The sequence below is a fragment of the Aaosphaeria arxii genome (assembly GCF_010015735.1).
Source record: "Aaosphaeria arxii CBS 175.79 unplaced genomic scaffold BU24scaffold_2, whole genome shotgun sequence".
Taxonomy (NCBI): domain Eukaryota; kingdom Fungi; phylum Ascomycota; class Dothideomycetes; order Pleosporales; genus Aaosphaeria; species Aaosphaeria arxii.
The window spans coordinates 3,758,339-3,785,641 of record NW_022983475.1 but is presented as its reverse complement, the minus strand read 5'-3'; the positions used below and the strand labels follow the sequence as shown (position 1 = coordinate 3,785,641).

At 51.0% G+C, this 27,303-nt stretch overlaps 7 protein-coding genes across 7 annotated transcripts; 1 reads left to right on the top strand and 6 right to left on the bottom strand.

The window, feature by feature from the left end:
* Positions 1-444: 444 nt before the first annotated feature.
* Positions 445-2,475, bottom strand: BU24DRAFT_419461 (DUF1593-domain-containing protein). Its single transcript, XM_033527224.1, has 2 exons — positions 732-2,475; positions 445-632 (listed from the first exon to the last, which is right to left on the bottom strand). Exon 1 carries the CDS (start codon positions 2,386-2,388, stop codon positions 823-825), a length of 1,566 nt encoding a protein of 521 aa, XP_033388191.1. The 5' UTR covers positions 2,389-2,475; the 3' UTR covers positions 445-632; positions 732-822.
* Positions 2,476-3,256: 781 nt separating this feature from the next.
* BU24DRAFT_128049 (uncharacterized protein) lies at positions 3,257-10,779 on the bottom strand. Its single transcript, XM_033520978.1, has 5 exons — positions 10,346-10,779; positions 10,057-10,227; positions 9,891-9,985; positions 4,948-9,815; positions 3,257-4,897 (listed from the first exon to the last, which is right to left on the bottom strand). Exons 1-5 carry the CDS (start codon positions 10,520-10,522, stop codon positions 3,366-3,368), a joined length of 6,843 nt encoding a protein of 2,280 aa, XP_033388190.1. The 5' UTR covers positions 10,523-10,779; the 3' UTR covers positions 3,257-3,365.
* A 595-nt stretch (positions 10,780-11,374) lies between these two features.
* Positions 11,375-12,181, bottom strand: BU24DRAFT_128054 (uncharacterized protein). Its single transcript, XM_033520979.1, has one exon. The coding sequence runs from the start codon at positions 11,931-11,933 to the stop codon at positions 11,484-11,486; it is 450 nt and encodes a 149-aa protein (XP_033388189.1). The 5' UTR covers positions 11,934-12,181; the 3' UTR covers positions 11,375-11,483.
* A 4,506-nt stretch (positions 12,182-16,687) lies between these two features.
* BU24DRAFT_128027 (nuclear distribution protein nude) lies at positions 16,688-18,824 on the bottom strand. The gene is made up of 2 exons (XM_033520977.1): positions 18,447-18,824; positions 16,688-18,345 (listed from the first exon to the last, which is right to left on the bottom strand). Exons 1-2 carry the CDS (start codon positions 18,681-18,683, stop codon positions 16,867-16,869), a joined length of 1,716 nt encoding a protein of 571 aa, XP_033388188.1. The 5' UTR covers positions 18,684-18,824; the 3' UTR covers positions 16,688-16,866.
* A 514-nt stretch (positions 18,825-19,338) lies between these two features.
* On the bottom strand, positions 19,339-22,075 carry BU24DRAFT_476896 (HET-domain-containing protein; the record flags this gene model as incomplete). The annotated part of the gene is made up of 3 exons (XM_033532950.1): positions 19,339-21,290; positions 21,344-21,557; positions 21,695-22,075. The coding sequence occupies 3 exons, from the start codon at positions 22,073-22,075 to the stop codon at positions 19,537-19,539; spliced, it is 2,349 nt and encodes a 782-aa protein (XP_033388187.1). The 3' UTR covers positions 19,339-19,536.
* A 1,304-nt stretch (positions 22,076-23,379) lies between these two features.
* Positions 23,380-24,770, bottom strand: BU24DRAFT_431495 (mitochondrial carrier; the record flags this gene model as incomplete). The annotated part of the gene is made up of 2 exons (XM_033529874.1): positions 23,380-24,687; positions 24,744-24,770. 2 exons carry the CDS (start codon positions 24,768-24,770, stop codon positions 23,380-23,382), a joined length of 1,335 nt encoding a protein of 444 aa, XP_033388186.1.
* A 1,017-nt stretch (positions 24,771-25,787) lies between these two features.
* BU24DRAFT_386968 (2,4-dihydroxyhept-2-ene-1,7-dioic acid aldolase-like protein) lies at positions 25,788-26,718 on the top strand (the record flags this gene model as incomplete). The annotated part of the gene is made up of 2 exons (XM_033524948.1): positions 25,788-26,127; positions 26,207-26,718. 2 exons carry the CDS (start codon positions 25,788-25,790, stop codon positions 26,716-26,718), a joined length of 852 nt encoding a protein of 283 aa, XP_033388185.1.
* Positions 26,719-27,303: the final 585 nt, after the last annotated feature.

Genomic DNA, 27,303 nt, shown 5'->3' with positions numbered 1-27,303 from the left:
CTCATACATCAAACTCCACTCCTCGTCATCTTATCCCATAGCGAGTGAGCGCGCCACATATGTGCGCCTCCTTGCGCGACGTTCTAGACCGTATCCACAGCCCCTCGCCGTTGTTCCCCTGGCAAACATGCAACATCACGTCCAAACAACACAACTTTGCAGCAGATGGCTATGAGTTCAACGAATCAGTTCACGTGTCATGGATGCACGATATATCTTGACAGAACGGCTGACATGTTCTAGAACTGCCTCTTTTTCTTCTCTACTGGCCTTTGGTGTGCAGTGGCTTTCGCGAGCGTTCAGCTCGGAGTTGCGGTGCGGTGTCATGCACAGCCCGCGAAGCGAAGCGGGGCGAGGCGGGGGGTTGTGGCTTGTGATGTCATAATGTAAGCACTCTAAGTTGTCCTGTTGAACCCATCTGATGCTTCACATTAGGCTTTTGTAGTCTTATCATGAAATCCGGTAGAGGTTCTAGATTCATGTCGTTCAAGGAGTGCGAGGAGGACAACAATGTAGATGACATGGTATCGACGAATGGGTGAGCAACGAAGATGATGTCATGAACATCTCAGTCTTTATGTTGGACATACAGACTGCTTGAGTGAGACGTACATCGATAAGTACTCTGTTCGGTATGTTATGGTGTTATATCCAACCGAATTGTCTCTTACGAGTCATTCTAAAGGTGTTGGTGCCCAAATCATTACAGTCAAAGCTGATTGTCATATTAGGATCACATTACTCAAGGTCTACACCAACACTTGACAGACGTTCAACATTCGACACTATAACAGTCCCATGTTATGAAGCTCGCTTTCCCACTCACGACTTCCTCCAAGGCTGAACGTTCAACACCACCCTTCTATACCTCGTCATCGGAAACTTCGCTCCAATATCCTTGACCGCCAGCACGACATGCAGGACAGGGCACTTCGACCTCTCCCCCCATTGCCCAAACTCTGTGACATCCTCAGCAAGCACGCAGAACCCATCGCTGGGCTCCGGAATCGCCAATTCGACCATCCTCCTCGCGGACCCTTCAACCGCCGTGATGTTTACCAACGGCAAAGCTCCCGCCGAGAACGTCGCCTCGCGGTCCTGGAACCACGTGAAGTTCAACTCCGCGTCTGGTCCGTCGAGGGAATACGATTCCCCAGCATCCAAGACAACCTTCTCCCCAACCTGAACATTCAACTCCAGAGCCTTGAACCCACAACTCCCGTTCAGCACCACGACGGGAGGATGCGTCGTGTTCCCCCTCTGCTCACCATCTCCCACTCCACTCCACTCCCCCAGTGTCCACTGCATCCTTGCCGCAAATTCACTCTGCACCGCGTCCCTCCACCTCCAAACACTCGCCTTATTGCTATTGTACGTCTTCCCGTCCGCTCCAATAACCTGGTCAGGTACATCCGCAAACTGCGTCTCGTCCCCTCTGAGCGAGATCCCTGCATACCTCCCACCCCACCCGCCGCGGGACGGGACCTCCGCGTCACCAAGCCCGTTCTGAACATTGAACAGGAACGCGGGGGTGTCGCCTTCCATGATGAATTCGACGTCCGGGTACTCTGCGCCGAGCGGGCCGACGCTCTGCACGTTATCCCGGATCCAATCGTCAGAAACAAGCGACTGGTTCGGCCCACCGACGTCAATGTAAGGGGAGCTCATGCCGACCCACGCGGAGAGCGCGTAGCGGTTGAAGGCGTGGCGGGAGGCGATCCAGCGGATAGAAGGGAAGTGCGCGCGAAGCCAGGGCCCGGCGTCGTCTTGGTCGGAGATGGAGTACACGCGAAGCTTGGAGGTGAAGGTTGAGAGCTGGGTGGGGGAGATGGTCTGGCTGAGGTAGGAGAGTGCTTCTGCGAGCGTATTAGCACCGCCCCACATTTGGATGTAAAGCGGTTCCGAGCTGCGGTCTACGGCGGATATGAGCAGCTTTGCGCCTTCGGAGAGGGGCTGGGATGATGAATTGATGGCCTGCAGGCCGTAGGTTTTAGGCCCACTAGCAATGACGCTGTGGAGATAAGATGGCGTTGGAAAGCCATGGCCTGGGCTGTGCGATTGAAGGTTGGAGTACACAGAGGCGTAAGTGTCGACGAGGGAGTGAATTTGCTCCGGATGCGTGGCGTTAGGGAGCCAGAAGGACGTTATTGCTACGATTCCCTCGACGCGGACGGTGTCCGCGTGCGTCAGGAGTCGCACCAGCGACATCGTGTCGTCGGGTTCATTGGCGATGTCGGTGAGGATGAACACTCGGTCCGGAGCGTCGACGGTCCATGGCTCGCATCGTGGCGCTGCTATCTTGACTTCTGGTGTTGCAAGGGACGAAACGATACCTGGAAGGAGGAGACAGCAGGATAGCAGTCCAAAACTCGTCGTGAGGAACCTCATCATGGATTGATGATCCAAAGGAACCTAATCTACCAAAAAGTGATAGGTAGATCTCAATCAGACAATCCCAAAACATAGCAATGCTGCCACTAGACTTTATATCCCCCCCCCCCCCCTCTTAGCAACCTTCCCTCCACATCCCGCATGCAAAACCATCCGAAATATCAAGAGCCCAAAAATTTTCCCCTCCTCACAGACAAGGACCATCGCCTTTCAGAAAGAGGAAAGGAATGGAAATGGTCAACGTAAAAACCTACCCAAACACAGCCTAGCGCCTTCTTCCCCGGACCAAAGTACCCCACAGTTAATGGGGATCATGCGGGTGGGCCCCGTCGTCGGTAGATGAGAGGTAAGGATTGGGAAGTGCTTAGCGACGAATAACTGGGGGGATAGACACGTGAGGTGGCTATGGGTTCCGTTTCGGGTCATGGCGATGATGTCGATGACGGCGGTCAGGGAATGGGAGGGGGATTATTCTCGTCGTTGGCAGGGATGGGATGGAAAGGTTTCTTTCGTGCGTGCGTGCGGAGATGCCTGCCGTAATGGACAAACGGGACCACATTGACTTGCGATTTCAATCTCCGCATCAATTGAACAGTCCACAGAGCAAAGGCATCATCGTCATCACCAAATGTGCAACTCACGCACACTAATGTATATGGTTTTTGTGAACAGTATATATTTTGATTTTGAGATTTCAGTAGAAAAGATTAGCACAAAAACGCTCCAAATTCATGTTCAACATCAGCATCAGAAATAACATGCGTGGAAATCTTGGTTCCTTTCCCGTTTTCCGTTCCGTTCCCTTCTCCCCCTCCTCATAAGATGCCCTGAACTCGTACTTCGTTAAGTGAAAGTTTAATAGAGATCAGGGTAATAGACTAAAAAAAAAGAGTAGGAAAATTAGGTTTTGTTATGGTTACAATCTAATGGTCATGCGGCAAAAAAAATCATGGGAAAGCAAGGCAGAAGCCAAATTAAGCCTTGCTTAGCAGCCTGAGAACTTCCTCCTTCTCGGCGGTCGGGAGGGTGGAGAGCATGTTTGCGATGCCCTTGAGACCGGCCTCGCGGTCCTTGCGGACGAGGCTGGCGACCTCGAGGGCGATGGTTTCGCGCTTGAGGGCCTCGACGCGGTCGTGGACGGTCTTGCGGTTCTCCTCGTACCAGGTGGCGACGCTCATGTCGTCGTGGTCGAACTTGGGGATGTTGGACCAGGCGCGGAGCATCTCTAGGCTGCGGGCACGAGTGGCGGCGTCGCCGTTGGTGGCCTCGGTTGACGGGGCGGCCGCGGCGAGCTTCTTGAGGATGTACTCCTCGTTGAGCTTCCTGCGAAGACGCCAGTAGAAGAAGCGACGTGCGTTCTGCCACTTGAGCGACTGTCGGATGACGCCCTTGGCCTCCATGCGACCGGAGCGGTCGTGGAGGTCGGCGAACTGGATGGAGATTTGACCGTAGATTGGCAGGAGGCGCTGCTCGCGCTCGGTCATTTGAGCCTTGATCTCCTTGAGCTGATCTTGAGGAGTGGATGGGTCGTTCAACTTGCGCTTGAGGTCACCATAGGTGGGGTCGAGACGAGCCATGGTCTCGAGTTGACGATCCTTGCGGTACTTGATACCGACGATACCCTCAGGCTCGAGGACACCACCACGCGAATCCTCATCGGCGTACATCTCCATGTATTGAGGGTTGATGGTAGGATCGACGACGACCCAGGATCCACCACGGAGCTCACCGTAGGGAGGAATGTACACGAAGATGGGCTGCTCGTACTTGACGAGAGCATCGACAATGTAGGAGCCGTACTTGAGAACCTCGTTGTACATGTCGCGCTGACCTCCAGAGAAACCACGCCAGTTTGCGAGGATCATCAGAGGAAGCTGCTCTCCATGGTTGAAGTCGTTGATAGCCTGGGCAGTCTTGAAAGCGGAGTTGGGGTACCAAACACCACCAGCCTCAGAGGTGACTTGCTCGATGGAGTCGGGGTTGGCAGGGTCAGCAGGAGTGACGTTCTCGACCGAACGAGTCTCAACGCCAATGACACCAACCGGGATACCACCAAGGCGAGCACGACCGACAACAACGGTCTTGGCCCAGCCTCCGAGGGCCTCCTCGAAGGAGCCGCGATCGAAGAGACCAGAAAGGAAGCCTTCCTCATCGTCCTTACCGGCAATGAGATGCCTGACATCGTAGGCAGCCTTGCCAGGGGGGAAGTAGGCGACATCGCGATCCCACTCGTCGGCCGTAGGAGAGATGGGGACTGGGTTGCCCTTCTTGTCTGGGACGAATGACATCCACTTGACGATCTTGGAAACACCCTCGAAGTCGTCATCAGCGGTCATGTGGGAGACACCGTTCCTGTACATGATCTGAGTGCCACCGAGCTGCAAGTTGGAGGTGTAGACCTCGCGACCGAGTAGCTTATTGATAGCTTGGGCACCAGTGAGGATGATAGGCTGGCCCTCAATCTGAATAGCACGCTGGCCGAGACGGACGAGGTAAGCACCGATACCTATGATACATTAGCAATTGAAGTGAGTAGCATAATCAAAAGAAACTTACCAACTGAACGGCAAGTGACAAGGGTGATGGTGAAGATATCCTCGTAAGCCCTTGAAGTCTCACCAGCGATGAGACCGGAGCCACGGAGAGACTCAACACCAAGGCCATCCTCAGCACCAATGATGGTCGTGATCTTGTAGCGCACCTCGCCATCGACGCTGATCTTCTCTGCAATGACATCCTCGCGCTTGCCATCAACGAAGCGCTCGTACTTCTCGGGGGTCAAGTACAGATAGTCGAAGCCAGCCTCGGGCTTGGAAGCATCCTTCCAAGCGACGGAGAAGTGGGGGATGAGCTCCTCAGCGAGACCAATACGGGCACCAGAGTTGGCAGAAAGGTAGATTCGAGGAATGCCCAACTTGCGAGCAAGCTCAGAGCACTTGTGGAAGTAGCTATCTTCCTGGGGACCGAAAGAACCAATCTTGAAGGTGATGTCGTTGGCGATGATGATGAAGCGACGGCCACGAGGGTACTCGGGAGTCCTGGCAGTGACGATCCATCCGACCATACCGATGGTGTTCTGACCAGGGTCACGGTTGACCTCAGCCAGGTTGTCATTGTCATCGAGGACAAGCTCGTAGTACTCAATGCACTCGCCCTTGGCCGGCTGCTTCTCGCGGAGGTGAGAGTGCTTGGCAACAGCCTGGTTCCAGCTGTTCTCTGTGGCCTGACGGAAGAGCTCGGGGAAATCGTAGACGTACTGAGTACCCATCAAGTGAGCCTTGTAACGCTTGGGCTGCAGGGCACCCTTGGTAGGGTAAGGAGTGGAGACCGGCTGCAAGTGGAGGGAGCCAATCTTGTTGGTACCACCAATGCTCTGGAAGATCCACCTGCCTGCCTTCTCCGACTTGCGCTCCGCGTACATCTCGACAGAGATGACATATCCGGAGGTGTTGGTGATGATGACACGGAGAGGGTAGGGCATGCCGGTCTGGGGATCCGTGACGATGATGCGGATCTCAGCACCAGTGACACGGAGGCGCCAGAGTCGTCGACCGAAGCGCTCCAAGAAGCCGCCAATGGCCTCCTCAACCTCGCTTGGTGCGAGTGGGAAGACGTGGGAGAAGTTGATGAAGATGTGGTTCATGTCAGCCTGGTTGGTGCCGACAATCTCAAGAGCATCAAGAATGTCCGTCATGAGCCTATCAGTCTCGGAAATCATGTACTCTGCGGTGGGGATGTCCTCCCGAAGGCGGCCGGGACGGACAACAGCCCTCAAGAAGTAGCGCTTATCACTCTCCGCACCCTTGCCAACCGCTTCATAAATATGAATGTTGCGGTTTTCGGTGAATACGGGCTTGATGTTGAACTTGGAGAGACGGCCAAGCTCAAGCTGGAAGGCAAGAGCAGGCTCGACGTGACGGATGCTGTCGTCCTCAACGTAGTTGGGTCCTCGGAAAGTGAAGTAGCCAGGGTAGGTACCATCCTTGTGGCCGCAGATGAAAGTCAGGCGGCGGATGCGACGAGCGTAAAGCTCCTCCTTGTTCTCCTCGACAATGGGGAGGAGGCGCTCCAAGATCTCCTTGTCATCAAGACTCTCCGCATCGCGAACGGCAATGTTGAGAACACCGGTGAGCTCATCGATGTTAGCCTTGGAGACGGGACCAGATGGGCTTCTCTTCAAGGAAAGACCCTCCTTGAGACCGTCCTTAACGGTTCCAAGCAAGCCCTTCTTACCGCTCGATGGGAATACATCAAGGGCCTTGGGAAGGGCTTCCTCAGCATCATCGATGAACTCTACAGGGACAACGGCACCCTTGCGAGTGGGCTCACCCTCCATGCGAGAGTTGAGGTAGGACAAGTCGCTGATGGAGTTGATGCGGGGTGGTCGCTCGAAGGCTGGGGTGCTTGGGGTGCCAGGTTGAGATGATTCCACGGGAAGTCCATACTCCTGCTCACCGACCTTGCGGAGGATGAAGTCCCAGGACAGGATGTAAGGTTGCTCGCCATCGGTGTGGTATTGGATGTCCTTGAGCTGGTAGGCGCGGTAAGCACGGCGAGTGTACACTTCAAGGGCAGCCAGGCCGACCCATGGGTCTTGATGTCCGAAGAACTGTGGCAGTACATCGAAGACGGTGTAGCGCGAGTCGACAACCTCCTTGATGATGTCGAAGTTGGGCTCCCTGTGGTCCCAGCCGGTCTCGCCGTAGCGCGACTCGACGACTGCGGATCGGAGGATGTGCTCCATCTGAGATGTACGCTCCTCGAGCGATGGCATGGCGCACTGGATGAGCACCTCACGACCCTTGAGGGAGACCTTGGCGGTTTGCCTGGACTCAAGCTCGGTAAGCTTCTTGAGGATGTCCTTGAAGTACTTGGCAACGTTGCCTGCACCAGGCCTGTTTGGTCGGTAGAGGTCCAAGATAGCGAGGATGAGGTTGTTCTTGGCGCTCACGCGAGTGTGGGACAGGACAGTGTGAACAACGCTGAGGAGGTTGTCACGGTTCTCATCACGGAGCTTGAGGATGACCTCCTCATCTCGGGAGGTACGAGAAGAGAAAAGGTTCTCAACTTCCCAGTAGGTGTTCAAGAACTTAATCATGACAGAGTACTCGTGGGCTTTGAGGCCTTCAGCGTAGCGGTCGATGACATCGGACAAGGGCGCAAGACCAGTTCGCAAGAGGTCGGCGTCGTTCTTGGTAAGGTTATCATCCACGAAGCGCTGGAAAGCTTTGCTGAGCTGCTTAGCAGGGAACTCCTGTTGGCGGCTGTGGGCCTTGTCAACGACCTGAGCGAGTATGGTATCAAGCTTCTGGGGCATGCGTGCGTGCAAAGCAGAAGCTTGTGCGTTCCACTCGCCGTAAGGAAGCTCGGGATCGCGGAGGACCTCCACAAGCTCCTTGAGAGTGGTCTGGAGGATGACCTGGTTGTCGTAACCCTGAAGAATGTTGTGGAGGACGCTAGACAAGTAGGCGAACCTCTGAGGAGGCTTGCTTCCCATAACCTGGGGAGGACCAAGATCAGGCAAGTGACCCAAGAATGGGGTGGCGGACTTGACCTTGGATGGGTCGTCGAGTGCGAGAACACCGAGGATATCACCAGCCTCAAGGGTTGCTCCTGGCTGTTTGATAAGGTTGACGACACCATCTTCCTGAGCAATCAAAGGCATGTACATCTTCATGACCTCGACTTCGGCGAATGGCTGGCCCTTCTTGATGTGCTCGCCATTCTCGACGGTGAACTTGACAAGCTTTCCGGGAGATGGAGTGCGGAGCTGAGTGGGGTCGTTCTCCTGCTCGAGAAGGCAGGTCTTGCCATCCACGGACAGACGCGTGGCACCGACTTCCTCCTTCCAGTAGGCGTTGTGGGACTTTCCGTTGAGGAGGATCAAGAGACCACCGTCAGCAAGTGCTCGGATACCGACAGAGCACTTGGAGCCGTTGATGAAAAGGGTGAAGCTGTCAATGCTGGATCGAGTGGCGGTGAACTTGTAACGGCTGCCCTCGTAGATGAAGTCGATGGGGAAAACAGTCTTGAGGACGTCCTTGGAGGGAACCTGACCCTTGTCCAAGCTCGTCCTGTACTCATTGATGCAGGCTTCGCTTGCGATGTGTGACTTAGTGACGGCACCGCAGATGACGGCAACCATAGGGTCAGGTCGCTCAGCGGTCAACTTCTTGGAGATAAGCTCGTCCAACCAGCCGGTGGTGATGGTGTTGCCCTCGAAATCGGGGGTCTCGAGAAGCTTGATGAGGTACTCGACGGTGGTTCGGAAATCACCGCGAATGCTCAATTCCTTGAGCGCAACAACCATGTGCTTCCGCGATGCTTGTCGGTTCTCGCCGTAAGCGAAAATGTGACCGAACTGAGAATCAGAAAAGCTGTGGATACCACCCGCAGTGCTGACGGAGAAGTAACCCCAAACATTGGAGCTACTCCTGAAGTTGAGATCCTGAATAGTACCGCCGGAAGGCTTGAAACCCTCATCGGGATCCTCGGAGGTGATACGGCAAGCAGTGGTGTGTCCCTTGGGTGTGGGTCGTCGCTGGTTCTGCACGCTACCCTCCTTGGAGAAATCGAAATCGATGACGGTGGCGGTGTGAGGATCCGCGCCGTAGAGCAATCGGATGTCGCGAATGCGGTGCAGAGGAAGACCCATGGCAATTTGAAGCTGAGCAGCAGGCAAATTGACACCAGTCACCATCTCAGTGGTCGGATGCTCGACCTGGAGACGGGGGTTGAGCTCGAGGAAGTAGAATTTGTCGTCAGCGTGCGAGTACAGGTATTCCACGGTACCGGCAGAGACGTAACCGACAAGCTTTCCGAGCGAAACGGCAGCCTTTTCCATCTCCCGGAAGGTCTTGGGGGTAGCGACCGTCACGGGTGCCTCCTCAATAATCTTCTGGTGTCGTCGCTGAACGGAGCAGTCACGACCGAAAAGGGAGATATTGTTGCCATACTGATCGGCAAGGAGCTGCACTTCCAAATGGCGTGCGCTGCCAGCCAGCTTCATGATGAAGATGGGAGATCCAGGGATTTCCGAAGCAGCTGCTCGGTAGAGCTGCTCAAAGTCTTCTTCCCGCTCGACCTTTCGGATACCCTTACCACCGCCACCTTCTGAAGCCTTCACCATGACGGGGAAACCGATCTTCTTGGCCACTTCCAGTCCCTCTTCAGGCGACTTTGTGCAGCCCTTGTCATAGATGTGATCCTCGACAGTGACGATTCCGTTCTTGTCAACCTTGACATCGTCTACGCCCTCTCCTGACCATGGAATGCATGGCACTTTAGCGTGTTGTGCGACGATTGTGGAGGAGATCTTGTCACCGAGCGAGCGCATGGCCGACCCGGGGGGACCAATGAAGACGATCTTCTTCGGCGAAGCGGCGAGGGACTCGGGGAGCTTTGGGTTTTCTGAAGCGTGACCCCTGTGAAGTCATAGTTAGTTCTGTGCCAATTCCGCGATTGTAGCAGATTTTCCCTGCGAGAGCGCAAAAACGTACCATCCTGCCCAAACGGCGTGAACGTTCATACGCTCAGCGACATCGACGATGAGCTCGACGTTGGCATAATTGTTGTTGTTGGTACCACCGGGGACCTGTAGCTAGCTGTCAGCGGGCGTTCCTTCCCCTCCGGTCCATGACGGATCTTTTAGCTCGCGAAACCTACCTCAACATACTGGTCTGCCATACGGATATACTCGGCGTTAGCCTGCAGATCCTCTGGCGTGGCCATGACGGTGAACTGAATCGCCCGTTCATCGCCAAAGGTCTCGTATGCCCATTTCCTGACCGATCGGATTTCCTTGACTGCTGCAATACCGTTGTTTGCGATGAGGACCTGCGTGGGGGGGGAAAAAAGTCCCGGGTCAGCACACGACACACATCAACTTGCCAATCGTCCCGAGAACACTACGGGGATTGGATTTTTTTTTCGGGGAACGGGGAAGTAAGCTCACATTTGTGATCACCGTGTGGCCGTCGTGGGCAGCCACGAAATCCTTCACTTTTCCTGGCTGTGCGGCGCCCAAATGGCTTCCGCCGATGAAATGTGGTGCGAGGTTGTGGCGAGCGGCGGTAGAGCTGGGAGTGCCGTTGGCAGTGCCATTGGCGCCAGCTGTCTCAACTCCAGCCATTGTGTATATGTGAAGACCCAAACACAAGGGGAGTTATGTGTTGTGGGGGAGAGGGGAGGAAGAAAAGTGTCGAGTGGAGGGCGGTGAGAAATTCTGGCAAGGGAGGAGTTGAAGGAGGAGGGAGGAGGTGGTAGTTGTAACTTATGGTTGCCCGTAAGTTTAAGTGGGAGAAAAGGATGGAGCTCGGGCGTGGAGAAATTAGGACGCCAGAGTGATGTACAGTACCGTACCACCTATACTATCGTAGTCGTAATAGTTGGCAGATACTGACTAGTCGGACTTGGTTCGATTTCTCCCTTTGGAATTGGCGTTTTAACAGCGGCGCATCCAAAAGCTCCAGAAACCGCCGAAAATCGAGAGGTTACCGGTCGCAGAGGAGAGGAGTGTAATTGTATTAATAGTTGTCGTTCTATAGGCCGATCGGGAGCCCAAAGCTAGAAACGATACGACGAAGCAACACCGAATGCAAATGCAATGCACGCAAGCACACACAGCAATGGAAGCTGAAGGTAAGAATGAAGGAGTGGGAGGGAAGAGAGATAATAGAGGTAGAGAGGTACGACGGTATTGGGGGTATCTCAAGATATGATGCTAGGGTGGGAGTACAGGTAGAGGCTTGTACTTCTACTGTGGAAGAGAGGAAGAGGAGGATGAGGAGGAGTAGAGCAGCAAGCAGAAGAAGAGGAAGAAGCCAGTGGAGAACAAGAGCAAGGCAAGGAAAGGGGCAGATCGGGATGTATTAAATTTTTTTGAGAAAGCCTTAGGGGTGGAGGCATTGGAGGGTGAGGAAGGGAACGAACGGGCACCCCAAGCTCGTCCCGAAGCTGTTGTTGAGGCCGGGGCTTGAGCATTTGCCCACGATGCCGAAGGGGGTAATAGACCATGCAATCATCCACTCAGCACTTCTTACCTTCTCGTCCTAATCGTCATCATCATCGTAATCACCATCATGGGCTTCCTTCTAGAAACTCCAACGCATGCGTAGAGCAGCAAGCAGCCCTCTGGTCGTACGTCGTAGAGTACGGCTTTGATGAGCTTCTACTACACAGGTACTAAAACATGTCCCAAGTGCCGCTATAATGGCATCGTCTTCTCCCCAAGAGCAATGAAAGAAGAAGCATGTTGGATGTCTACGTATCTGTATCTCTCTGTATTGATTGGACGGAAGCATATCATCTACCCTATCGGACTTGTGTCTTGCTCCCTTCTCGCAGCCATTGATGGTGATTATATGAGACACCAATGTACCTAATTTGCCTCTCACCGTTCCGATTGTTATTCTCATTATCATTACTATTGCAATAGTAGGTACATCAATGTACCGAAATGTCCCGCCCGCCATAGCCTGGAGCACACTTGATGTTGGATAGACTATCCACGCACCGTCGCCGATGGGTCCCACCATTTCCATTGCAGCAAAATACCTACGTAGCCAGTAACTAACCAGACTAACTAGCTAATACCTAGCTAGAGTTCTGAATTGAGGGGAGGGGGAGAACAGGCCAGGGCTAGGGCAAGGTACATAGGTACAAGGGCTGTAGGGCAGTCATTGCGCGTGCTGAGCTCTGTGGATCGAAAATCCATCGGCTTCCGATGCGGCTTGCAGGGAAACGAGACGCTTACTTCCGCGTAGGACGGGACCCTTGATTACTCTTTTTTCCTTTCTCTATTTTCCTACCCGCCTGTCGAGGTATTGGAGTCGTTACAGTAACTAGGTAGTGAATAGATATTGTACTTGGAGTTGAGCGCCGTTCCGATGTTCGTGTGCATGACGGAGAAGACCATGATCATAAGTAGATGTATGTATGTATGGAGTCGTTCAAGTGGCTAAGAAAGAGTTACGTGTGCGGCTCGTTTGATCAACACAAATGTCTCCTGTCCATCCTCCCCAGGCCTGTAGGATTCTTCATATCATAAAGGATAAATGGAGCAGACTACTAACCGTAGCCACCGCTCTTTTCTTGTCGTTCCCACTAGGGCGTTGATTCGTTGCTAGAGAGTCATGTAGATGGTTAGAGAATGGCAAAGAAGAATACGTTATGAGATGAGTGGTTTGATCCAATTTAATGTAATTAAGAAAAGAGAATAGGAAAAGAAAAAAAAACACGAAGACATTCTCGAATCTCGCAAGCAAGTCTTGGAAAGGGACAAGTCGGTAGGGACAGAAATGGGCCGGCGCGTTGTTGGGGCTGCGATGGGGCATGCCGCATTAGTCTGGGCTTGCGAGATGCCCCAACAATGTTTTTCTGTTCCCTTCCTTTCACCCTAGTCGCCCAACTTGGAATCAATCATGTATCTGTGTATCACACAGCAAGTATTATATCTTGATCTTACTCGTGGGGTCTAAGAAAGAAAGACATGATGTGATGTAGCTACAGGAGAAGTCATCCCTTCCCCCTCAACGGGTTGTTTGTTGATATCTACCCCTCTCCCAACAGTCCATATGTATGCAGTAGCTCCCTCAACCCATATCACATCACATAGTTCCATTCATCTTTAACGTCTATTATTCATAATTCACTCCGTATTGCGCCTTTACTCATCATACCTACCCCTCTATACAGGATTCTGGGGTTGGAGATAGGAACTCTATCGGTACTCGCAGGATTCACTCAGCCAATTGCACATACCTCGTACCATAGCAACCTAACGAGAACCTCCGATCCGATCCTCCTCACCTCCACCCCCACAATCGCCGACAACAGGAAACGAACATGTATACCTTACCTACCTCTATCTCTTCACCTCCATTCTCACCCTCACCGTCGTTAGTATTGTAGATACTCCATTTCATCATGCATTCGGCAACATGCTCCCCCATAATCTGCCATAAGCACCACTCGGAACTTCTACACGCTGTTTGTGTGTGGCAGGCAGATCGGATCCCCAGCTCGGCCTCGGACTCCGTCGCATCTCTCCATCTTTCCATCTAGTTCTCCATCATCAAACAGACAAACAAACCCCCATGTAAACAATCGCCCAATCATCGAAACCCCGGGCATCATCTTCGCATGTTTGGAAACGTCTTCCCGCCATGATACCTGTCGTTACTACATGCGGTTTTGCGAGATGTTGGCGGGTTGGGGACCTAAATGTCTCAAAACGTTTCGAGTGATGTCAATCTGCTTATGTCTTGCATCTGGGTGATTACACGCAGCAGCGCGCACTACCGAAAGAGAGAAGGAGAGAGAGCGACCTATTGATCAGATCGATAACGATCAATCAATGCTGAGCGCAAATGTCTCCTCCAGCCTTCTCCCTCTCTTCTTCGAATATTAAGGATGCATCCGGATACATACACAGCGCGGTACGCCGTATGCACGCCCGCATGCGTTCCGCACATTGGGGGCCCGTGCGTTCGCGTATAGGAAGAAACCCAACTTTTTTTTTGTTTTGGGCATTCCGAACGGCGAAAAAGTGAGATGATCAATTAGCCACCCACAATCCACGTTCCGAAACTCGCGGAAACATTTCGCCCCCTCCTCGATGGGTTACTTGCCTTTCTCCGTATCGTTGCTCGGCATTGTACTCGTGGGTTGGGTGGTTGTGGGTGTTGCTGTTGCGCATGTCCGGGGGCCTTGTCATGGCCTTGTCTACATCGTCGTGGTTCCCTCCCCCTGCCTACTGTGTAGGTCTGCCTGTCTATGTGTGAGGTGTGAGGATACGAAGGAATGGTCGGGATGAGGCAAGGCAATTGACAGCGCAGCATCACTAGGGAATGGGAAAAAGGGGGCGGATTGCGCTGCCCGACTGTTCCGAAAGTTGTCGTTTGTTGCGAGAGTGCGTGTTGCGGGTAAGTGGGTGGTGGGGGGTGGCGGCGGTGTGCGATGGGAATGAGCCGTGCGTGGCCTGCCTTTTCCCTCTGTTTTTCCTTGGCCGAGCGAGCGAAGGGGGGGGGGGAGGGTGGTGGTGGCATCGATCGAAGGGAATCGGGGGGTGGGCGGCCAGGTGAGAAGATATACACATTTTCCCTCATCTTCATCGAACAAACAAACAATTGTAGCAGAAACGATTCCGACAATTGTTTAAATAATTATCGAACCCCTCCATTTCAATTCCGAAATCCAGGGACGCGGACCGGGCCATAGCTTGAAGCTTTGAAGGTGTGGGAAAATCTGGGGTTGAAGGGTGCAGAGAACGTGCGATATGATGGAAGAATCGTACGATACTTGCGTCTCTCGCGTCCCTGCCGTGAGCAGTTGACAGCAGTAAGAAAACACTCCCGCGCGGGTGTACGGTGGATTCGAACTTGGGCTGAACTACAGAAACACTACAGCCAAACGTTTAGCTGTGTCACTTAACTAACTAAGGGGTTATGTCCGGCCTGTGCTGTTGCTTGTCTCTCGTTCGCTCCGGAACACTCTGCAGGCTAATCCATACCTGCTTCATTAACCGCAGAGAAGAAGGGGAAAAAACACTCCGAAGTCGAATGATTTGAACCCTTGATTTGCATACATGCCCCACGATTTTCATTATACCATTCTGAACTGTGGTCGGCCCTGCAGGTACGCGTATACGCTGTTCATGTCTAGACCAATGCGTGTTGCATTTACTCCGATCTCAGTCCATCGCAACGATAATTAATATTTATCTTTCTTTGTATTCAACTAATTGCTTTCGCTCTTCTGGAGCATCGACCTTTACTCACTCATTACCTTACCATAGCCGACTTTACACTTTACATCTGCATGGTACTCTACAATCCAACTAACTATGCTAATCCATCCAATCAACGCTCCCGGCATTTCCTCCGCATGGTATGCTCTACCATATCAACGACGTCCACTATGGACGACAACTTATATCCCGAACCTTGAAAGACGAAATACGATGCCTAGAGTATATTGAAAAAAAAATTATAAAAGAACGACTCGTATATTGCAGCTTGCCCTCGCCTGGTCCCATGAAAGCCCAAGCTCAGTACACAAATATCAATTCATACTTCCGTTGCCAACATTGAATACAACAAAGTCTATTTTCAGACCCACATCATAGACATCATCATCATACAATCTTCCCAAGTTTCTTTCGTTCTCTCATTCTTGTGGCAGATGCTCGATTCCACCGCGCTGGGATTTCGCCGGCGCAGATGGGGATTCAGCCCTGCCATGAGCGAGGACTTCATTGCAGAGGGGAAACGAACGAAACAAATCGAATGGTGAATAGCTAGGGATCGATTTGGTTTCAAGACTAATTAGATTAACCATCACGAGTAGGGTTCATTGCGAACTGTCTCTTCGCACGTAGGTCTAACGACGCTTGGGAAAGTACCTAACTAGGCCTTGCTTAACCCTAAAAGCACCTGTTCATACTCTAGTAACTCAGGTAAAAGGAAGGACTAATGGCGTCGTTGATTCAGCTACGATTATAGAGGAAGAAATTGAGGTAGAGAGGAGGCGGACTCGATTGCTTGGGTAGATGAGTCTGCTTTCTGGACGCTGTGGGTTGAGGTTCGAGATGGGATGGAGTCGGTATTTTTTTTAAATACTAATTTCCTTTTTTTAATTGTACAATAGAGGAGTGGTTGGAGAATGGTCAGATCATGTTTGTAAGATGTTCGGATTTGAATGTTTTTATTCTTTGCTTAGATTGATGGTTAGTACGAGAGAGATAGGAAATACAACTTGAATATGTTTCTATTTTGCAAATTCCAACACAACTATTATCTTACTCTGTCTTGTGGATATATTAACTGACTAGACAATGTATTTAATTTTATAATGCATGCAAAGAAAAAAAAAACAAGTGGTGCTGCTGCTCGATTACTTTATGTGAATGCCCCTTTTCGTCGATTAATTTATAGTAACTTGCTGGTATATAGGTACTTCTATTTCCAATTCACGACTCGCAGAAGTTTAGGCTCTTGCAATGATTTCTCGTTTACACAGGTCATGAGGATAGATTTATGTAATTTTGATAGATTTGTTATGTGTATGTGTTTGTGATTTCGCACGCTGTAAAAACAAGCAACGATCAAAGGTATCATGCAGTTGTTCCACCCACGTTCTCATCTCCACTTCTCTCTTCTCTCTTCTCAATTCTCATTCTTCCATCTCCCCAGTAATGCAATAACAAAAGAAAATTTCCCCCATAGTCAGCGGAGGAGCTAGTCTCTAGGATATCGGTCCCAGTCCTTCCAGTCCCACTTCTCCATCTCAGTCGTTAAAAACGCCCAGGTCCATATGCTGGCCAGTGTTGAAGATAATTAAGGGTGTACCCTAAGTAACGGCGAAGAAGGGTATCTGTTCATGAATGCGAATCATATACCGAAGAAATGAAACGTGCGTATCGACATGCAGGCTCCCGCTGCTGCCTTCCGTAATCTGCTGCGCTGTTTTGGGGTTCTAATAAGACTCCCCAATCTCGCTCATCTTCCTGGGCCGTGTGAGTGGCGGACCCATGTCTCCCTCGACACCTGAGCTAGTTCTTCGTCCTTGGCTCTGCCGCCTCGGTAGCCCACTCGGTGTAGGAATACTACTCCGGTCGATGGTAAGTCGGCGAGCAATTGGTGTCGCAGAGTTTCCATCACTATCTCCATCGCCATCGCGGACCGAGCTTGCCACCGACACCGAATGGGAATGGCCATGTGATGATTGGCCACTCATTGAGCTTCGAGGCCGGGGTATTCTCCCTTCCACGACACTGACTGAAGCGGTCGAATAATGTCCTAGAGGTGTCCGAATACTGCTTCTGCTACCAGGTCTTTGCCCGGCTGCAGAGGCGCGGCTGCTGGGACGGCTGCTGCTTGGCTCTTTTGCCGGTCCTGAAACTCCAAATGATAATCGACCAACGCCAGATTCCACACCAGAGGCCGATGAGATCTGCGATGATCTCTTCCGGTTGCTCCTTACAGTTACGGTACTCGGTATGTAGTGACCCAGTGCGCTTCCATTGCGCGGGCTCGCTCGTGGTGGGGTATGCGTTGGTGCTGGAAGTTTCGACCTTGCGGAGTAGACGCGCTCTTCTAGTTTCTGCATCTTTCCAATAAGCCCTCGGATTTGGTACAGCGATCCTGATCGTGGTAAGCCGCTCGGGGCATTGCCTGCCGACCCACTTATGCTTGGCCTTGATCGTACAGGCGCGGTGGTGCGTATCGAAGGCGTGGTGCGTCCGCTGGCGGCGCTCCTTGTCGACACGGCGACGCTGGGTCCTCGGGAGTGTCGCGGAGGACGAGTCTGGTATATACCGGGGCGCGGCGTGCTGGTCGGATCGAGTGCAATAGATCCCTTTCGGACAGGCATAGGCGTCGATGGCACGGCACGGGCGGTGATGGATGCGTCCGACAAAGGCGGGGATGGCGGAGTAGCATCAGTGCGCAAGTTGCCCGTCTTTGAGCTCGGCGGTGTAGAGGCGGCTGTTGGAGAGGAGATGTCGGTTGCGGAGGTCGCCGTGTCTGAAATAGGTGAACGAGGGCGAAGTGAATCGCTGGCGAGCAATTGTGAGGTTTTGCGTTGATGGTGAACTTCAATGGTTTCTTGAGCAATGCGCAACTTCTCTTGTTGGATTTCGGCTTCAATCTTCAGGTCTGAGAGCTCGTCCCGAAGTCGTTGGCACTGGATTCGCAAGTTTTCTCGCTCCTGCTCTCCAATCTTGATTTCTTCCTCCAGCATGACCGATCGCTCAATAGCTACGTTGTACTTCGATTCGAGGTCTTCAAGCGACGAAGACTGGTTGCGCGCTTGTCGCTCGAAATCGTCATTCTGGACCTCCGTATCCCGCAGTTTCAGTTGCAAGTTCCGTTGGCCGTCACGCAGAGCAGTAATCTCCTTTTGGAGAGTGTTCTGCGCATTGTTGGCCTCAGTCTTACTTTGTTTATATTTTGTCTGTAGGATCTCGTTAGATGCTGTAAATCCCTCAACTCGCTGTAGGCACCCCCGCAGCAGAGTGCGTACAGGGGGTAGGCAAAATTTGGGAGTGGACTAACCTTCCACTCATCGACCTCGAATCCCAACTTCTCGGCCTTCTCTTGCAGTCGCCGTTCCCGCTTTTCGCTTTCCTCCACGTCCTTCTCTAGTTCTGCCTCCAGCTCCTTACTGGAGGTCTGGAACTCCTGTAGCTCCACCTCGAGTGTCTCGTATTGCGACTTGTAGTAGGACAGTTCCTCCTCCATATTGGCCCAACCGCCGCTCGGTGGCGAGGAAGGGGCGTCGCCTACCGCCATAATGGCAGTGTGGGAAATGCGACAGGGTCAGGCGGAAAGAACTAGGAGAAAATGCAGATCGGGGATGCGGGGTGACAACGAGACGACGATAGTGTTGGACTTGAGAGCGAATAAGTTGCGATGACAATTTCTGTCGAGTCTATCGAGTCCGAGTATATTTGGGATTCGTCCTGGTGGTCCTTGTCGTGGGTGGTTTGTGCCCGCTTTTGCCTCCAGAGTGTCACTGTTTCACTTTTGGTGCATGCGGTGTGTTGACAGCGATCATGCGCTCAGGGAGTGCTCCTATTCTGCCGTATGGCTCTTCCTGGATGAATTTACTCGTCGAATAATGCTGTTCCTGCGCTGGTTAGTAGTTAGTAAACCCCGGGGGGCGCGGGGGAGAGGGTGGTGAGCGACAACAATATCGAGGGGTGAATGTAGTAGAAATGGTTGCGGTGTTGTTGTTGCAACCAGACACAGGACAGGAACAGTAACCAAGTGACAAGCCCAGCCTTCCTCCTTTGGGTGGTTGGTCGCTGGCGTGGTTGGCCCGGTTGCTGGACGTGCGCTAGACTGGTTTGGATGTGTACACTAGTCCTATATAGGCCAAAACATGTGACCTGTCTCGATGACCCACATCATACTCCGTACAGCGCATCAAGTGATCAACACTGAGTCACTCTGCTCCCTTGATTTGCAGTTTACAGTTTACAGTATACACTGATACAGTCAGTGGTATTAACCGTGCAAATGTTCAACTTGTTGATGAAATGAAAGCACTTTGGTTGATTCTTACATATACATATACAAATTACAATATATCCTCGCTATGAATAACTAAGACGTTCGCCAACCGTACTCGTAGGAATAACATCTATACTATGTACACCCACTCTTTATTTGACTTATCCATTACATAGCGAACTGCCCCAGGCATTCGTGCTCCATCGATCTCACTGAACTGGCCTACGCGCTGCCATTTCTTCTCCCTTTCCTGCCCCATTCCTTCGACTTCCTGTTGTACAGCAACCGTTTCCTCGCCCACTGGAGCAATAACAAGCCCGCAAAGGTTTACCTCATTTGCTTGAAACTTATCAACTATTCTATTGCGGTCTTCCTTAAGTGCTACCGCAAGAATCAAAAGGGCGCTTCCTGGTGGCACGGTCCAGTCTTTGTTTGACGGTATGGTCGGACTGCCTAAGGATTGATTTTCATGAGCAAGATTGTCGACAAAAGTTGATATGTCTGACGTGCTGGACCGAGGAAAAACATATTCCTTCCGCAGTAAAAGCTCTATCACTTTTTTTCCTCCTCCCTCAAACGTGATTCCCTCAAACGTGATGATTGGTGCGTAGATGCGTAAAGCATCGGGTTCGTCAGTTTTAGTTGATCGAAGGTGTAATTCGACCTCGTTGACTATGGGGTTTGACGGTGCTCTAGAGTATGTCACTCTATTTGTGACCGACGCCCAAGACCAAGAAGGTGCGCCCGAGTGCGAGGGTATGAATCCCAGTTGAGGAAATGTGGACCATTGAAGCTGTGAGATAAGATCTTTTTGATCATTTATCCATAGGCCAGCATATGATGGCTCCTGAAAGATCTCGCCGAACCGAGACGCAAGTGCTGATATTGCTGGTAGTTTGTCGCTTTGATTTGTAAGTGCGCGACAGGTGTATTCTTCGACTGAGTAGTGCCACAGCTTTCGTAGCTGACTGAGATCGATCACTTCCTTGCCCTCTGCTGCAAGTTGGCCTTGCAGCAACGCCACGCGAATTTTTTGATAATCGAAATTGCCGGAAGGTTCGAAGTTGTCGGAAGGGTTGACGTCCTGCTTAGGGCGTTTCCAGTCCTCAATTCCTCCATTTCCATTGATCTCGAAGGTGCACTGCCAAAGACTGCGGTCAAATCCGTAGAAAAGAACGCGCGGTGATAATATACGCTCTTGAAAGGTCCATGCTCGCCGTTCTATGGGGTCTGCTCGCCGGATGTGGGTATTCTTGGGCCTGAATAGCAAAGTCGTTATTTCAACGGAATCTTCATCAGACAGATGAAGTACAGGTAGCCGTAACAGATCCTTTGGTATATCAGATTCCGGATGGTCCTCACAACCACTATGTGGTGCAAGGAAACCTGTAGTACAGTCCTTATCGCCAGCACATATAGTGACATGCGCCATACTGTAATACCTCGCCATATCAGCCAATTCCTTCGATTTGTCTTCCTCATCATCTTGAATGATACATAAGGAATCGATCCAAATGTAACGCATTCCAAGTTTATGGGTCAATAGAACAGCATCTTGCAACGTTTTGGGTAGCTCGTCAATATCAAACATTTTGCTCTTCGCTGATAGCGTTTCTTTTGTCGTTTGGAAACGTTGCGGCCCACCCCAACAGTAGCTCAAGGTAGCATATAAGGCATTAGGCTGTTTAGTAGCGAGCCTGAGTTTTCCATTCTCCATTATTTCGACCACGCGGGTAGGCAGTGGAACAGGTTTGTCGTTAGGACAACCCGGATGCTCGTTGCTACATCTATGAAGCATAGATTTTGCCCACAATATACTTTCATCAGAGTCCGGATTCACGTTGATAGGGCCTGCTCGTATGTTTTTGAATAAGCAGTCTTCTTCTGAAAGGCTGTCAGTATCACGTGAAATTTTCTCTGTTGAACATACAACTGACCTGATGTTGCAAAAACGTCAATAGTAACGCTGAGTTCCTCTTGCAAATCAACGGATAGTAGTTCTTCTAGCTGAGACGTCTCTAGGCTGGTTTGAAGAGGCGTGAAGCGCATTCTGGCGAAACGTTTTCCTTTCTCGGTGAAAACGTAATCCAAAGGCTCTACAATCATTCCAACAGTAGCTCCTGAATGAGACTGGGTAAATTCCCGCAGTTCCTGTATGTTTTCAGATGCGGCCGTTGAAATTTGCTCGCTGGAAGCTTGTCCACAGCAAGCCAATGCGTTTTTGACTCCTCTGCGAGACACAGTGATCGATCGGTCTCTGGCAAATAGTCTCCGAGTCATCAACGTACAAAATTGGCAGCCTTTTCGACCGCTTCCAAAAGGGTTTCCAGAACAACAGTCCATACAAAGGTGCAAACTGCTTCAGGGTTTTCGTCCATATTTCGGCACAAAAGAGTAATGTCTCGACTGACCACTATACAGCTTGCGCAGAAGGACTGTTTCGATCGCATAGCCTGTATCAGATTCTCTGCGTCTTCCTCCAATCTTCCGATTCTATAAGCACCAACTGCGGGTGTTTCCCATGTAAATAATCTTTGTTCTCGTGGAACTTCCCTGTAGGGCAAGTATGAAATCGGAGGCACGTAACCCAACGCGTCCCTCATTATCCTTTCGATTCTTTCAAAAATCGTAGTCTGTCCAGCAGGGCTCTCCGGTTGTGTCGAATCCATAGTAACAGAGTATTCGACTGTACCTTGTTAAAGTATTGCCCGTTAATTGCTTAAAAGATGAAACATACGGAAAGGAAAAAAGATCTGGGAATGATCCTTATATCTTGCTTTCGATATCGCTGGGAGGGTGCGATACCGTACCTCCCACATGCCCGGGTCCTACGTGGCGAAGTAAGCCACAGGGTCATTAATATATGTGCATGATTGAAGATACACAAATTACTTCGCATGTATGGTTACAGCCAATCTCCTTATTACTCTGATCTGCGCGTTCGTTCACTGGTCGACGCGGCCAATACAACTACTTGCAAAACTTAAACCCAACTCGGCCACATTCTATCTCTACATTGACAGGCCCTTTTCTCCATGCTTTCTCATCGGCTTGAGCAACTTAGGTTGCCGTAACTCTGTTGTTACGCGGAGTAATACTGTAAGGCTGAAGCACAAACTCGCCGACGAGGCGCTGCGGAGGTCAGTATGCTGTAGCGTATAAAACAGTTTTAATTTGTAGCACAGCTAAACCCCGGAGTCCACCACATGCAAGATTCAATAGATATGCTTCAAACTTGCGAGCATTTTACTAGCCTACAATATGCAATAATCAAATATGCCTAGAGTCCCAGAATCGTTAATGATTCCTATAGCTTTAAGCAGAGTGCATCATAGATAGGTTGCATATTACTCCTGGTGGTTGACATTCAGCTTGGAAAGAACCAAGCGACTCGCCTGTGTGAGCCCGCTGCTCAAGTCGAACTTCCATGGACATTCACAATCTCGAACGAAATAGAAAAGGCATGATTTGGCGGAAACACTTGGCGCTTGCCTGCCATGGAAGTTGATTCGAACTGGGAAAAGCAAATAACCTCGTAGTCACAGCAATTGGTTGCGATGTGGTACAAGGCTGAGCTGAATACAAGAAAGATAAACACAGCCCCTAGCAACATAATGGCGTCTTCTCAACGTTCGATTCCACTACCCACCAGATGGAGCCCCTATCGTCCAAGCACGTACTCTTCGCCTCCAGGAGTAGGGTCAGAGCAGGAGCGAATCGGCCACTCCGCCATCACCTTGTTCACCGGTCAAGAGACGCGATGGCACTCCCATAAAAAGCTCACCGCTCTTCTGTCCGCTACACTGTTGATAGGGTCGGTATCCCCAGGCTGTACTAGTGACCAGGATACTTTAACGAGTGAGAGAGCATCTTATGTTCTGGAGACTTTACAGTAGTACTTGATTTGCTCAATATAGCAATTTATGTATCTTCTAGCACGAGAGTTCTGGCAATAACGGCTCATGCCAGATCGTTACGCTTTTGATGTTTTGATAACCTTGGAACTCTCTTCCGCCACACTTTTCGCTGTCTTGTCAAGTGCATCTTTGGTCTGCGTGGCAGCGCTTGCCAAAACATCCTGCGCCTTGGTTGCTGCACTGCCTGCGGCCTCGACGCTCCTCGAGTAGGCCTCGCCAGCCTGTTCTTTGCCTTGCTCATACGCGTCTTGGGCCTGTGTTGATGCCTGTTTGGCCAATTCTTCGGGGCTGGGGTATTTCTTCATCGACTTCAGGATTAGGTAGTAGATGTTGATGATCGCGGCGTGGATGCGATCTTTCATTAGCATAGTGATTCCGTGAGAAAAGAAGCCCTTGACTACCTCTGCGCCAAGGCCCTGATACAGCGCCCATATTCCCTCCGTCTTTGCGATGCGCAGAATGGTGCTGAAAACGGTGCGCTGCCTGGCTTTCACTGTCAACGGGTCGAGTGCGGCCGCTGGCTTCTCGGTCTCGGAGGTAGGCCCGGTAGGTTGAGCCGGCTTTTGCGAGGACACCTGAGCCCGTGCCTTCGCGAGTGAGAAGGGATATGTGACTGTGGAAGCAAGAGCTTTACTAATGGCGGCAAGGAGAAAGGTGATTCGCGCGCCTGGATCCTGTCGGCGATCTCGAGGTACCAGAAGTCTGAGAAGCACCTTGTGGAGCAGGAAAGTTATTGACGGATTGAGAGTCAGCACCAAACTGGCCGAATACCCAGACCAGAAGCCCTGCAATCCCTTCTCTTCTCGAATTTGTAGTGCTATATCTTTCAGACTGAGATTTGGCGATGCTGTGGCCGAGGGGTCACGCGCTGCGACCATCGCAGCAGTTTGCTTTCTAGTAACGATATTCTGGAGGGGTGTTGTCCAGAACTTTGAGAATGCTCCCGCGACGACCCCAACACCAATCTCATCCAGCGCGGAGAGACTGCGCGTCCCTTGCGAGTTTAGTCTTCTTTGTCTGGCGTACGTATATGCCAAAAAGAACAAGAAGCTGTCGGTGACGCTTTTCAGCGTTTCCGGCACAACACCCGTATAGAACGCCTTTATGCCTCCTTCCGCATCATATATCTTCTCAACTGCATCCTGGAAATTCTTGTAGTTCGCCTCCTTATGGTCCTCTGTCTGGAATTGCTTCTGAACTTGAAGTCGAGTGATGACGAGGTCGAGCGGATAGGTGATGAGCTTCGAGATTGCGGTTCCGGCTGCTCCTGATACTGCGTGTCCTAGAGCTGGTAGAGCAGGGCCAATGCCACTCTCTTGGGGTGACGACTCTTCCTGTACAATGTGGTATAGAGTGAACGCATCCTAACATGTTTGTGAGCGCGACTGTCTTCATGTGAATGTGCCGAGGCAAATCATACCAGCTGCGAATTGTAGACGTAAGTCATGGTGGGTGCTTCCCGATGAGACATCGCCTCAACACTGGTTATAAGGAAAATACGAAAACAAATAAGAAAGGGGTATCTTGGAGTAATAACTAGAGAAACGGATGTGGAGAAAATGCGGGGGTTCACGATGCGGTCATGGTGTTGTTTAAGTCGGATCCGCTCTTTGTGTGACCATTCACAGACGTCATCTGGAGCTCCGAGCTCAGATGAAAGCTTCGAGCTCGTGCTTCCCACATGTCAACACTAGCGCTAGTCGCAATCTATCATAGTGCATGTTCTACCCAACACCTCGTACCTAGGTACTTCAGATGATACGATTTATGTACACAGTGTTTATGCCCCAATCAAATGACTTGTGCAAGATTATGATTTGATTGATCGTGTAACTTCTCGCCCGCCTGAGACCATACGCAAGACGAGGTACTGTACTTGCTTGACGTATTTTTTTCGGGCTACTCATAACATAAGTTAGCCACCTTAGAAATGACAGGATGAGGAATTGAGATTATGGCATACGCTCTTAGACAATGATGAGAAAATGGCGTGGTTTTCAGATTCATTCAGTGTCCCTCGCAATCTTATCGGTATTTTTTGCAATCGATTCTATGGCGGTATTAAATAAGGACTTCTTCCTAGGCGTGTATATTAGAAACGCACGATCATTTGTAGCATGAGAGAAATGCTGCCTACACCGCGGCTCGTACTATTTGTCCGGACTCCAACTTAAATCCATCTTCTTAGATCCTCCATGTGAAACTCTTCAAGTCTCCAGCCATGGGTCGAGCACGACTGTCAAAACGTAGCGTTGAAGGTTCACCGTAGGTGCGGCGCATCGAGCCGCGATCTAGCGAAGTGCGGCTTCGACATCCGTGGCCGACCATTTCGTCTAGTGAATGCAAGACAAAACATACTAGATAAAGTAACCACTCAAATAGACATTCGCAACCAACATGCTGAGCACAAATACACAGACCAAACAATCTAATATCTTTCGCAATTGTTCAACAATAACTCACCATGCCATCCCAGACACTCACACCCACTCCCCCATCCATCGCCCCAAACAATCTTCTTAAGAATGCATCAAACGACCGCATCTGCACTGCATTCGGCATAAAGATCACCCCCGACACTTCGATTGTGCACATTGCGAAATCAGCCGGATATGACTCCCTCTTTATCGATATCGAACACACCTCCCTTACAATCAAGGATGCAAATCAGCTCTGTATAGCAGCCAACTCGGCAGGGATTACTCCATTTGTTCGGGTGCCTCATCAATGTGGTGATGGATTCATTCAGAGAGTGTTGGATCTTGGTGCGATGGGCGTGATTATACCACATATCCACGGAGTCGGTATGTAAACGTGGCGGCTGGATCGTCCTTTGCATTGAAAAGTAATGCAGAGCTAACGCTGTATCTTTCATGTTTTCAGAGGACGCAAAACGCGCTATTCGCATATCGAAATACGCGCCATTGGGGAAACGATCCATCAGTGCTGGGTTCCCTCAGTTCGAGTTCGCACCATTACCTGTGGACACCATTACCACGGAGATGAACGCCATAGGGTCTACAGTATTCATTATGGTTGAAACGGCCGATGCTCTGGAAACTGTTGATGATATCGCGGCCCTTCCCGGCTGTGATGTATTACTTGTCGGCTCCAACGATCTGGCCTCAGAGATTGGTACATTGGGAGACTGGGATGCGCCGGCGTTCCTGGACGCTCTGGAGAAGGTCGGCAATGCAGCGAAGAAACATGGAAAGTTGATGGGAATTGCAGGTCTGTATCATCGCCCTGACATACTAGAAAGGGTCATCAATGAGTTTGGGGCGAAGTGGATTGTTGGTGCACAAGACGTAGGCCTGCTGCTTCAGGGTGGAAAGTCGAATTCTGCACTCTTGAGAAGTTTGGAGAAGACTTCTTCAAAGAATGGGACGTCCTAGATTGTAGTATATCATGATGGTCGAGCTATCTGCTTTTCGAATTCTTCCCAATCCGTTGAGTCTGCTCCTGTGAACATAAAATTGCCGCCGAAGTCTAGGTTGAAGTCATCAAGATTCATGTCATTGAAGTCATGGTTATTCATGTCCATTCCCTCAAGATAGTCAAGAGAAGTATGAGGCAAAGACAGTGATAGTCTCCAGTCTGTCCCTTCGATGGGTTCCATGGAAACCGTCGTGCCCGGAAGATCAAGCTCAGGAGGGCCGGTGTTTGACAAGCCGGGTGTGGCCTCCAAAGGTACTGTCGGTGTTGCCCGTTGAGCACTGTGATCACAACGCCCTACTGAAAGTCTCTCCACTGAAGAATGCAGAGCGATGTCTAAGTGTTCGCACATTTGTTCCACATCGACAAGCCTCTTGGTAGCTGCTTTGTTACCACTTTGGGAGAGGTATCGAAGAATGTGCATCGCCCCACCGATCCCCTGTACACCCGCACCTGGCTTCTTTGCCGAATATACAATTTCGACAAGCACAAAGACGAAAGCACTCGAAACCTTTGCGTCAAGATCGAAAAATCCGAACTTTGCT

Bases quoted from the DNA above. Each gene is read 5' to 3' on its own strand.
- BU24DRAFT_419461 (XM_033527224.1), bottom strand. From the start codon at position 2,388: ATGAGGTTCCTCACGACGAGTTTTGGACTGCTATCCTGCTGTCTCCTC.
- BU24DRAFT_128049 (XM_033520978.1), bottom strand. From the start codon at position 10,522: ATGGCTGGAGTTGAGACAGCTGGCGCCAATGGCACTGCCAACGGCACT. The intron at 9,986-10,056 runs GTAGGTTTCGCG...AGCTAGCTACAG, and splicing joins TGGCAGACCAGTATGTTGAG to GTCCCCGGTGGTACCAACAA. The intron at 9,816-9,890 runs GTACGTTTTTGC...ATGACTTCACAG, and splicing joins CACGCCGTTTGGGCAGGATG to GGGTCACGCTTCAGAAAACC.
- BU24DRAFT_128027 (XM_033520977.1), bottom strand. From the start codon at position 18,683: ATGGCGGTAGGCGACGCCCCTTCCTCGCCACCGAGCGGCGGTTGGGCC. The intron at 18,346-18,446 runs GTTAGTCCACTC...GAGATCCTACAG, and splicing joins TCGAGGTCGATGAGTGGAAG to ACAAAATATAAACAAAGTAA.
- BU24DRAFT_128054 (XM_033520979.1), bottom strand. From the start codon at position 11,933: ATGGAAATGGTGGGACCCATCGGCGACGGTGCGTGGATAGTCTATCCA.